This window comes from Neocloeon triangulifer, unplaced genomic scaffold (assembly GCF_031216515.1).
Source record: "Neocloeon triangulifer isolate White Clay Creek 2 clone unplaced genomic scaffold, ASM3121651v1 ptg000001l, whole genome shotgun sequence".
NCBI lineage: Eukaryota > Metazoa > Arthropoda > Insecta > Ephemeroptera > Baetidae > Neocloeon > Neocloeon triangulifer.
The window spans coordinates 5,324,080-5,337,228 of NW_026775544.1; the positions used below are offsets into that span (position 1 = coordinate 5,324,080).

Sequence of the window (13,149 nt, forward strand, 5' to 3'; positions counted from 1 at the left end):
AAATGAGATAATATAAATGCCACAAAGTTAATTTGCATTGCGAATTTACATTTTTTCCCAACATAATTGTGACAGAATAAAGACACTTCTTTTTCATGCAGAAAGTTATTCGATTCTGGGTTTCTTTTTTATAAAATGGTTTCCAATTAAATGGGTCATCCTTGGAAGTTCCATTAGAAGGAAAACAAAAGTTTTGCTTATCAATCAAATCTTCCAACTAAGTTCTGCATGCACCATCAAAGAATATTGATTTTCTTGCAAGAGATAATCGTTAAAGGTATACTTTTGTTTATTTTCAGATCCGTCCTTTGCAACAGACCATATATCTCGGTTGCAGATAATGGGCAGAAGCACCGACTTCCGAAGACCCGTCCTTTGTCGCTCTCGCCCCTACTATTGATTTTCATATAAATTTTCCTCCCTTTGGTCCAAATCCCGCGCTTATGTAAGACGGAATTTATACAAGTTTGATGCGACAGGGGCGATAGTGAGTCTGATAGTCCGTCGCACCCTGCGCACTGTTATTGTTGCCGCACTGCCCTGCGATGGTCCGTTCATCCGGTTTTGCTGCAGTAAATGGGTGCATGTGTCAGCGGTGCAATGAAGCGGCGCCGACAACAAACCGCGCCACCCCCTATCTACTTATTTTCCCTCTCAAGTACTCTAATCTCTGGTCCTCCTCCGTTGCGATTCAAATAAGTTTAATAATAGCGTTGCGTGCAATGGAGGTTTCGATGCTAATTGCGATTGTTTGCCATCAAGAGAGTAAAGGGTTGAGCTGCCTGCGTGTCTGTTCGCGGCGGAAAATCGATTAGGCGCGGTTCGCGGAGCCCTGCGAGTGTACCCTGTCTCATGTGAGAACAAGTGCCACATTGGGTTTGCGTGAATGCGCGTATGGCTTGAGATGTGATTATTTCGCTTGTCGGGGTTGAAGCGATCGTTCCTTGTCCGCAAAACGACACCGGTTGTAAGATGTCGGCTGCGTGAAAGGTAAACGAAGGTTGCGAAATTGAATTTGAATCCGGTTTAATAATACGCCGACAGAAGTAACTGCGTTTTCAACGTTTTAAAATTTTCAACTTGATAGTTTCTGTTATCAGTTTATTGTTGATTGAATTAACCCCGGGCTTGAGTCTTTTTAGCAAGTCATTTTCTCTAATTCTAAATTCAAGCAAAATAAAATTTGATGGCAAGTTAATTTTTTCCTCACAAAACATTTATTGAAAGCACAAGTTTTTAGTTTTTTTTTCAAAATAATTTTTTTTAAACATTAATAAATAAATATATCCTTTTCATTATTGTATAATCTGTTTGAAAAAATCACTTAAATTTTTTAGGTTTTAGCATATTAAACTATTTTTTTTTTTTTTAATAAGTGCATAAATTAATTAGATCAAATAATTGTTGATTGAAGTCTTAACGGTTTTCAGAGTGTATCTTCTTTTAAATAAGATAGCCAATTCCATTATGTAAATTAGTTCACAAATTGGTTTTCTCATTGCTGCAAAATGTCTTCTCTCCAGATTTTCTCTATCCTTCTAAAATGTCCCTTCCTCAATCTTTGCAAGTCACTCCTCCAGTGCTGCACACGACTACTCTCGAGCTAATTCGCATTCACCTCAGAATCTTACGGGCGGTAAATCAGCAGCAAACTCCAGCCGGGAATTTCATTCCGCATCTCCCGAGGTGGATGCTGCAATTACGGCGGTCGCAATGGCATATTATTACCCAGCACCGAGAAAGAGAGAGACAGAGGCAGGAGCAAAGCAGCTCCTTATCCACGTGCCATTGAGCGCCAAATCCGCTCTGCGCTGTGCGCGGCTGGAATTAAATAGATAAGAATTAAGTGAGATGGAAATTGCAGTGGCGGCGGATATGCAACCCTCAGTCTTCTTCGCCTCCAGCAGGAAATAAGCGTCGGAGCAGCGAATAATAAATTGCATTTTGTTGATGGATTGCAGCCCCCCATTGCAAATCGCCTGCTCCGATGGACGCTCCATTTCACCCGCCTCCTTCCACCTTAATAACCGCGTGCGTCCGTCCTTGTTTTTGCAGCAAAGCCTCGCCGCAATCCAGAGTCAGTAACTATGAGAGAGCTGCTGGAGAACGAGCAATTTGCGCAAACCGCCTGGGAGCAAAAAGTTTGCACTGCAAATTGATTTTCCATTCTGCTGCAGTTGGTGTATAATTCTGAATTGCAGTGAGAGAAACAAAAAAATTGTGCTCATTGGTTGTAAAGTTTCCAACTTTGATATATTGTCAGTGGAGCAAAGAAAAATGCTCATTTTCTAGCGACAAGTTTTCTCATTAATCGAAAGTACTAAAGTCGCAAATTTACAAAGTTTGCATAATCCTTTCAGAATGTCAAATTAATGTGTGGTTAACGCTGTAATTTTTATCATCTCCTTCCATTAATCCAGATTTGAAGTGAGAAAATAAAATAGCGAAATCTTTGAGAAAGCTATAGTTTATTTTCTCACTATTTTACCAAAACAAATAAATTGTTGTTTTTTGTGGACAAAATTTAATTCAATTAAATATTTTTATTTTTTTTAATTCCAGAATTTCATTTAATAATAAATAAAATAGTTAATAATCGAGAGGTTTTTAACACATTAAATTGTATGTACTTGGTTTATTGAATATGAAAGGAAAACATTTTCGATTGAAATTGTCAAACTTATTTTTTATAGTGAAGTAATTTCTATAACACACTTCAAATTTAATCAATTTTTCCCTGTTAATTTATGTTGACTTATACATAGGTTTATTCCTAACTCTAGCTCTTCAATGTTGTTGTTATTTCCTTTTGTCTTCTCTACTCTGTGCTTATCTCTCTCGGCGGAGGCCCAACCGCCAGCAGCATTCGCCCCTCGCGCGCCCCAGCCAACTTGCGGTGCCATAATTATTAGATCGGAATTAATAGCCCTGATGGGAGTAATTAATGCATGGCGGCCACCGATAAGATTGATCGCCGCTCGAGATCAATCGAAAACTAACCATGCGGGGCTGCTGCGCTTTCAATCAGCCTGCAAATTAACTGCCAATTTATATGAATAAAAAAAATTTCCTCGGAAAGAAAATAAATCGTGCGCGATTTCTCACGTGGAATGATTTGATTAAGAGGAAAAATGTGGCGTGTCACTCGATTTTTCACAAAAGTGTGCAACTCGAAACTGCGGTTCTCGCGTTTCACCCCTTCTCATTTATTTCCATCAAATTATATTACTGAAAAAATGGACGACTCTCTCGATGACTGCGCGCTATTTATCGTGCAGGCGTTCATTAACAAGCCGCGATTCATCTTGCGCTCGCGAGTAACGATCGGCTGCTGCGGCACTCACAAAAAATTCCTCACTATTTCATCGGGGGGTGACAGCAAACCTCGGCGCGCGCGTTTATTTCCGTCGCCCCGTTGTCAGCCTCAACATAAAACAAACCGCTAAAGAGCGCCGGGGAAATGAATTTTTTAATCAGCATTTTTCACGCCACCGTCGACAGCGGTGCATCAACAAATGGCTTTCGTATAAAGTGTTTTTGCGCGCCGTGGCGAAAATGGAAATTGCGTTTGTTATTAGAAGAGAGACAGAGCGAGGCACTTTTCACTATTTTCCTTCAAAGTTTGATCGCCGAATCGTTTTGTAAAAAAAAAAAAAAAAATAAGCGTCCTACCTTCAGTGATACGTTCCAGAAAAATGAATTTACGGAGCGAGCATTTCGTTCCGAAAGCAATCTTGAATTCTTACCTGCAACAGAAGAGAGAAAACAATAATTAGTATTTTAGAAATTTTAATTCATATCATTAAAACAAAACAAATTCAAGACAAATCTATTGAGTGAAAAGATAATTTACATCATTTTTTTTTATTATTAATTTTTATTCAATGATGTGAAAAATAGCTGGCTTCAAACATATAATTTTTGCTCTTATAATTTCAGGCATTTAAACTATTTTTGATCAAATCCTTGCCAGTTTTGTCAATCAATGCCGTGTTCTGTTCAGTTAATATTTTCCTGGGCTAATAATAGAAATTTAACTTCAATATAAACATCATTTTAATTGTTTGCTTCAGGGATGGCCGGCATGAGATTTACGATCTCAAGGGTATGAAGTTGGAGCAAAACTAATTAAGATTTGAAGGGCCAATTAATATGATTCTTGAAACTTAAATATTATCTAAGAGCTCTTGATTTTGTTCTTGAAAAGGACAGACAACAACTGCGCATAAACAAGGCCCTCGTTGTGCAAAATCGTTTGTCCCAAAGAGCGTCTCGCAGACGGGGCGGAAGATCGGGCGCGGCGGGGTGGAAGCGGCTGCTGGCGAAAGACCCAAACAACCCCCGCATCCCCCCGACGCCAGACAAAGAGCTGGCCCACTCGAAGCACGTGCGAAAGCCATAACTGTCCGTGGAAATTGCAGTCGACGGAGCCATAAATTTGCATCTCGGCCGTTCGCGTGTCTCACTCTCGCACATCCCTGCAAATTATAGTTTTCCCACACTCCAAGTGGGGTGAAGATATTCGTCGCCTCCTCGTAATCAGAGCCAGTTTTCGTGGGTCGCCAGGAATTTTAATCGAAAATGCCTCTCTCGCGGCGAATCGCTCTCATTTCTCTGCGTTTTGGCACCAGACCAGTGCTCGCGCGCTTTGCCGGAAAATTTATATTTATTTCGCTCACTCGCGCCATTCGCGAATTCCTCTCTTTTTTTTCGCAAAGCAAACGACCGTTTGTTATCTAGAAAAGTTGGAGGTATGTTTGTGAATTTGAATGTTATAAATAACAAAATTTGTAACTAAATTGCAAGAAAATTGGGAATCTTCAAATCATTCATCTTTTTATTAAAATTTCGGACGTTATAAGGTTCTTTCTAAGCAGGTTACCATTTAAAAAAAAATACAATAAATATATTTTTGTACCAATTCAGTTGTTTCAGTTTATGTATTCTCATTAAATAAAATGCACAAATGTACTTACAATTTTTTTGTTACAATTTGCATAATAGGAAAAACTAGGATTAATTCGATTAAAAGTTAAATATTTAACTAAAATTAAAGTGGAATCCAAAGCAATGTGAAAAAAGAGATTTGAGACGTTGGTTGTGACCTGTAACTCGTTTTCCAGGGAAATAATCAAAGGGAAAATTTTCCACCCTGCTAAAATGGAACTCGCATACAAAGAGGAAAAGATTATTAAAATTGAGCACAAGAAAATTTGTTACAATGTTAAAATAACCGTATTTGAAACTTAATAGAATTTAGCAGATAAAGAAATTGTCGGTCCACCTACTTTATTGAACAGGAATATTAAGCCCTATTTTTTTTTTTAATATACGTTTCATGCATAAGAGACGTAAAATTTGATTATATCAAACAATAATAATATGTAAGTAAAAAATACTACGTTTGGAGATTTACCAATAACAAATAAATAACACGGTTTGAAGATTTGTTTTTCTTCTTTTAAAGAACATTGAGTTACAATATTTGTTTATAAATGTCCACACAAACAACAATGCCCCACAAAAGGAACAAATTCAATAGAAGGAAAAAGAGATGAAATGAAATAATAGTTCAGCCATCAAATTTCTCAAATTTTTTAAAAGAAGCCACAAAAAAGAATAGTATAATTTTGAACAATTAAAGTTAGAAAATAATTTCATCACTTTTACTCACGCCAATGACATCAAATTTGAAACAAAAAAGTCTCACAAAGACTGCTTTAATTTAAACGAATAAATTTGGATAGAAAAAAAGCTGAAATCTATATCTTCGCTTTCATAAAATTAATTGAACGCGCGCATAATTAGGACCTTAAGCGCAACTTTTATTTCCATTTCTAGAAACAGAACAAAACACAAGTTTGTTATAACTCTATAATAAAATTTCAGGTCTCTTTGATCTCTTTTCCGCCAAGTAACTTTTCATTCACAACATTATTTTGTATCCGTAATGATACATTTCGCATCAGCGATAATTTTCAAACGAGGCTAGAAAAGAGCAGACATTTTAATCAACATTAATTAACATCGAGTGTCGGCGGCGGCGGGAAGAAATGAAAAACAAAGAGCTAATTCCTGCAGCACACACATATAATGAAAAGGCGAAAAACGTGGCGGTGGTGGCGAGTAATTAAAAGCTGCCGCGCCGTATATAAAGCTACTCTGTCGGCCGGGGTCGTTCAAGTAAATTTAATTACGCTCCGGGAGCAAAGCGTAATGCACGCCCCAGATACGTTATTTGTATAATTAATTCCATTGCTTTCATATCAAGATAATCTGCGCTGTCGGCGTTTCATTTTGGCAAAAGTTAACCTCGGCTCCATTAAGCACAAACCGCGAGCTCATCTCAGTCAGCTAGAGTGCTCTCGCGCGCCGCGACAACAAATTCCATTATTCTTAAGTAACACGTGATTATTTAATGAATTCGGAAGTGCCGCCGTGAGATATTTAGAAATGATATGTGTGATGACAGGCGCGAGAGCAAGAGAGACGAGAGTCCTTCTAATGAGGTGCACATGTTTCCTGCTCCTCTAATCCTCTCCGCCGCATATTCCTTCTAACACAGACTCCGTTTCCAACAAATAAGCTCGGCGGAGAGACGCGCACGAATTTTGATAATGGCGTTTCCTCTCTTATCTCCCACACTCACCTTGCTTAATTCTTCTCTCTGACGAATTCAGAGCACACATCATGCTGATAAGTACAAGGAAAGTGTGGCAAACTTGGATAATATTTATATGGTCTGACATTGAGAGCGTGTGACTGGTTTTTGGAAGAATAAAATCTAAATTTGTTATTCTCTATTGCCTATTTTTCTGAAAGATTTAATATAATTTTTTTTTTTAAAGACAATAATGAAACATACATGGGTGCGCTCAACAATTTTGCGCTCGCGCTCGCGCTCGCGATCACTGGCAACAGTGCGCTCGCGCTCTGCGCTCGCGCTCAAGATTTTGAAAATGTTGCGCTCGCGCTCTGCGCTCGCGCTCAAATTTTTAAAAAGTCTTGCGCTCACGCGTTGCGCTCAAAAATATTTTTATCCGAGGAAAAAGTGCGACTTTTTAGACAATTTTTTAATATAACAAAAAATACATCGGCAATTGGAAATGATAAAGTTTAAGTTAAATCACCAAAATTGGGATCAGTTTTAAGTTTTTGGTATAAAAACACTGTTTTTCATTACAATTTTTGATCAAATTCGGGAATTTTTACTCTTGGTTTGAGCGCAAAATGAGCGCAATTGAGCGCTGCGCTCAGCGACCAATGCGCTCGCGCTCTGCGCTCGCGCTCACGATTTTGAAAATCGTGCGATCGCGCTCTGCGCTCGCGCTCATGAGCGCAGAGCGCGAGCGCAGATCGCAGAGCGCAAAGTGCGCTCTGCCCATGTATGTAATGAAAGCATGAGAATTAAACACGATTGTTAATCGTAATTATAAAAACACAGTTATAAAAATAAATTCAATTAAATCAATTAGAACCGAAAAATTCAGTTTAATCAAGTTATAAATTATATTAAATTTGGTAAGAAATGTTTAATTTATGAAAAAGAAATTAAATATTTGATTAACATTAGCTTCTATTGTGGTATAAAGTTATTAAAATTACATCATTTGAAATGTGAAATCTCATTAAGGTGGCATAGAATTAATTAAATTTAAAATTAACTTCGTTAAAAACTCCAGTATGTACTTCTGTGCTCTGGAAAAATATTGATAACAAACCACTCAACTGAACCACTCTTCCGAGACGAGTTTCAATCTGAAGAGAAAAATCGCAACAAGTGCACCTTCCTTCAGAGTAAAAGGCTTTACACCGCGCCATATAATTCATCTCGTCAACCAGCACCCCGTCGTTGCGTAATCAAAAATTTAATTAAAACAGGCACGTCACTTGTCGGCGGCCTCTCTCGGCTCAAGAGATGCTCTTTTCGCGATAAGGGTTTCACAAGGCGCTTCTCTCAACCGGGGGTTTTACTACAAAGCGGTGTTTTGTTGCCCGAACGACACCTCTCGCAACAAGATAAACGCCCCAACATGTATTTACGACTTTCATTAGCAGGTTTGCCACCCTGATGCGGCGGCCCTGATAAGTTCGGACAAAATTTGCCCCTTTTCCGTGCGTGGCGAGAGATAAGATTGGAAAAGAGCGGGCGAGTGGAAGCATTAATGTAATAAAAACGATGAGATCAGCAGGAATTGCCGCGGCCAGGTGCGTCTGTTTGCTCGCCACTTGGTAATTGCCAGAGGTGCTGACTACTACGAGTGCGACTTTTGTGCTCGCCGAGCAGGAAAATTCTGCCGCCGAGCCATTTTTCTTTTTTACGCAAGAGGAGTGGATTTTTCTCCGATCGGAACATTCTTTTTTTTTCAGCCGAACGATTTCTATTTGCACAGAGAGTCGTTTTAATTTATTTCCAGTAGGGGGAGCAAAAAAATTTTTTTTGTTTTTCATTTGCGCAGAGTGATGTCAACACACAAATACACGGCGAATAATTGGTGGGCGGATTTTTTCATGTCAGTCGAGCTGAAATTTATTAAAGCGCTCTTCCCACACATAAATCAATGACCCGTCAAGAAACGACCGTGCTTTTAATTGTTTGCAAAAAGAAAAACAGGCAACGGTGATCTACATTTTCTGAATTATTTATTGTCAAAGTAATGAACATTTATCCTTTTTTCTATCTTTTTATCGTTTAGTATTTGCATAAAACGGAATTGAAAGGATAAAATATTTAATAGTGATTAAGGAAAAACTATTTTCTTCTGATTTCTATCTCAAAATTACAATTTTTATTTTTACTTTATATTGATATCGATTTAAAAGTACTGGATTAAAAAATTGACTCATTTTTAGAATCATGAGGGTTAATACTGTTTCTACAGAATCAATCAGAACTTTAAAATTTCTTGGTAATTGCTTTACCACGGTTTTAACAAAAAATTACCAGATACGTCCATGCAAGCAGAGGTTTATCGATTTTACATAATATTATTTCTTTACTTTTCCGTTCGTAAAAAATTCAAACCCAAGAAAAAATATTTTCTTGAACCTTACAAATGTGTCATTAAAATTGCAGCTAATAGGTAGCGACAAAAAGAGTACATAAAATTTAACAATTCACTATTCGCATTAATTGCACAGTGCATTTTTAAATTCTTGAGTCAGATTTCTAAAATGTACCACATTATCAACAGTATTTTCTTTTTTTATTGAATATATTATAAATAAGTTATCAACAAGAAGAGGAATGAACTCTTTTTGGAAAAGTGATAGAATTTAATTAATGTAGCACTCAATTAATTTGTCAAATTTTATTTCCTTTTAAAAATTCGTTCATGGTTAATAAAATTAAAAAATATGAATAAATTTTGCAGGTATCAAACATAATAAAAAGAATTGTAAAATTAGATGCTAAAATAAATAACTGAAAAGAACTGAAAATAAAGAAATAAAATATTTTATAGACTTTTAAAATAATATTTAATTAAAATTAGAAGTTCTTTTCTATATGAAACAACAAAGGATCTTGAATTCCGTCGCTAAAGCAGCGATATCAAGCTAATTAACCTTTCCGGCCCGAACTTTCACTCTTGTGCACCCCAGCTGATTTCGGTGTCGGCCGGGTTGTCGTGTCGGGAGAGCAACCCTCGTCAAGGTACAAAATAATTCAGCGCTGCTTTCTTGGGCTGACCACGAGCTGAAACCGAAGAAGCACCTTTTCTCCCTCGCCCTCTCAACAGCACACTCGGCTGGCTACTTTATGTAATAATACTCACTAGAGCTCTCCCCACAGGCATCTCTCTGCAACTGGCTTTGTGAAATTTTCATGCTGCGCCACTAATATTTTATGCGAGAGAACGAACGCCGTTAGCAGCGCAACCACGACTCCGCTGCGGATCGACGCTGCCGCCGGGTCATTACTACCAGCCAAAGATGCACTTTAGCTCGCTCGTTCGGTGTCAGGTTACAAAAGCCACACTGCAGTGCGGGGCCGCGATGCTGATTTCAGCGCAGACGTGTGTGGATTTTCAAAAGCAACGCTTTTCACTCAAACCAGAGGCTATCCCATTCACGGGCACGTGCAGACGTAAAAGAAAAAAAAATGGGAAAAATAATAAAATGTTTTGTTTCTTTCAGAAGAGACTGAGTTAATGTCTTTTCAGATGGCCCTGAGTTTGCCACATTACGTCATGCTCGGCTCTGCAAACAATAACTTCCGAGTCTAATAAAAATGTCACTTGAAACTAGACTGTGTGCAGCGTTTGTAAGTACAAAACTATAAAGCGGGCTTGGCGAGGAAAATAAAAAGCTGGGCACGAGATGAAAAGTGTAACTTATTGTTTTGAGGTAACAGAGTTTTGGTAAGATTGTATTTAATTAAAAAAAAAAAAATACTATATAAAATAAATGGTTTGGTACATTTATTCAATGAATAAATTTCAAAGCTCTACAGTATTTTCTTTTCTTGAATTATGCTTTTTTCTCCAAGCCCTCTATTATGGAATTTTTCTTACCAAACTTCATTTGAAAATTAAATAAAATATAATTGAAAGATTGAAACAAAAAGGTGTGATTTTATTTGAAATTTGTTGATTCATTTTTTCATTACTTTGTAAGTTTGTGAGTAACAATGAAATTTTAACGCCTTAATTATCTTGTTAATTTAAAATTTTTGCATTTCAATTTCTTTCAGAACGATCAATTGAGTGAAAATTTCATTTATTTAAAGAATTATACGGAATTATAGAAAAGAAAAACGTTTTCAAAGAGAATTTCTAAACATTGCAGTTCATCAAAGGCAGCTCTCATTCTTTTTATTCCCACATAGACCCCGCAAGATAAATAAACAGCCCCTCTCAATGTTATTGTTTCTTCAGAAAACAAGCCAGGCGCTTTTCTGTGGCACGCAGCCTACTTGCCGCCGCGATAATTGGCGCGACCAAGGACCAAATAAGTCGATTAATTACCACGAACGAGTTTTAATAATAAAAAAAGAAAGAAAGAAACGCGGCTGGAGTTGCGTGTTGCCTAATTTGGGGCTTGTCAGTCAGAATAGTCGCTGCTGCTGGGATTCAAGAGAAAAAAGCAGCGATTTACCTTGAACAGAAGCGGCGGAGGCCAGCAGCAGTGCAGGTAGAACAATCAGAAGTGCGACCGCAGATGGACCCATTGCAGCAGCGCAGCAACAGCTCTGGAACACAGAAACATACATAGTAGTAGTTGAGCACTAGACAGCGCCGGCTTTGTGGGAGAGAGAGACAAAATAACAGACAGCTACAGACCCTCATGCTCTTCAGCTCTTGTATATTTTTTATAGGCGCGCACCACGTTCATAAAACGGGAATGAGTAGTTTCGTTTGTGGCTTTGCAGGAATGGACGGGGATTTTTATTTTTTCATTTCAATATGCAGAGGAGAATGTGACATAAAAAATTTGATGCTTCTGAAATTAGAAAAAAAATTTGAATAAAAGATATAACTGATTTAAAGAAAAGAGACGCCGTTCAAGAAAAACAGAAAAGCACCAGGCGGTTGTTTAAGTGTCTTGGATTTCTTTGACAAAAATCAAGTTCATAATAATCAAAGTTATCAGGTTAATAATAACTTTATAACAATTATAATAATAATTCAGTGGATTTTAACGCGGACAAAACTTTGAAATGTAAAAAAAATCCAGAAGAACGCAAAGCTGTAAACTTTAATTTAAAAATGAATATCTTGGAAATGCTGAAATGTAACTTAAAATTTGCATCGTTTATTCCAGGTTAGCCAACTCAGCATTCTTCCTTCATTGGTCATTTTATATTAGGGGTGGGGGAACGACCAATCGAGGCGGCCTCCCCTCCACATCGAACGATGGTTTTATAGTGTTTTTAATTTCACTTTATAAAAAATAGCGGCAGGGCTTAATGACTCGTGAAATGACCTGTGTGATGTAATGAAAAACAACGGCGATGCCCGTTCAAACAAGAGCGACCGCTTGTTTGCAGTGCCTTTGTATATACCATCAGCCGATTCTATTAAGCGCCGCCGAGCTCATTATTTTGAAATTTTTATGAACCGATGCTGCTCGGCGAATTTGCCACATCAAACACGCAACAGCCTTTGACCCAAATCAAATCGCTGCCCTACTAAAACTATTAAAACCGAGTGGAATTCAATTTTGCTCGGAAGTAAAAAAAAAAGAACAGATTTCACATCCCTGCTATTTTTCCAAACCCATTTTTTACTCTTCAGAGTTCAATGGAATTCCATGTGCAGCCGGATGGTATATATAAAAATTTTATTGCTGCCGTGGAGCAATTGGATAACAAAAGGAGAAGGAACGTCTTAATGGCAGCATCTCTTCTCCACTGATGCTGGAGAAAAAACGAGAGTGCGCTGCCGCGTAATTTGGCCTGCACAAACAAAGAAGAACTCAGCCAGCAGCGACTTGGCTCTGGGTATCATTACTGATAATGGATGGGTGTAGTGCTCCCCCCAGTCATGCATGACTCGGACAAATATGAAGAGCTCAGGCACTCAGACCTAATGACATTTTTACAAATTTAATTTTGGCATTCTTCCTTTCGTTGCCGTGGCGGCGGAGGAAAACAGCAAAGGCCATATCTACTTTTTCTGTTTGCTTCACAAACATCTTTTTTGCAAGTTTTTTGCCCATGAGATGATAATTTATAAAAGGGTATAATTAAGGATAGGATTTTTTGTTCCAACAAAAGAGGTAAAAATAAGTTTATTGAAAGATCAAGTGTCACGAATATTAATTTTAACTTTTTTTTATTATTTATCTGGTGTCAACTCTTTGTCTGCAAAGATTAAAAATAACTTAAGAAAAAAAATGGTAAGTAGTAATTTCAATTATTTACACAATGATGATGTCACTTAAATTGGCCCAGTTTGTTGCAACCCACTTTAATTAAATCTGATTTAAGAATCTGTTCTTGATTAAAACAGGCCGCGAACTGAAATCCAACGACTCTCTTTCATTTCCACACTGCGCTGTTGTTGGGCCAATTGGACTTAACAACTTGATTAAAAGTTTACAGAGCGCGGGAGGAAGGCTGCAGTAAAAAGGAATTAATTTCTTGATTAAATCCGAACTTCTTATTTCCCAAGCGCGGCTTGCTCGATTTAATTTTATAGCGTGTCA

General features: G+C 37.7%; 1 protein-coding gene across 1 annotated transcript in view; it reads right to left on the bottom strand.

The window, feature by feature from the left end:
* The window catches only part of LOC132205844 (uncharacterized), a 148,070-nt gene that overhangs the window by 116,706 nt on the left and 18,215 nt on the right, over positions 1-13,149 (bottom strand). Inside the window, exon 2 of the mRNA XM_059635173.1 lies at positions 11,098-11,191. Coding sequence (XP_059491156.1) covers positions 11,098-11,170 — 73 coding nt within the window. The 5' untranslated portion in view covers positions 11,171-11,191. The remainder of the gene's footprint in view (positions 1-11,097; positions 11,192-13,149) is intronic.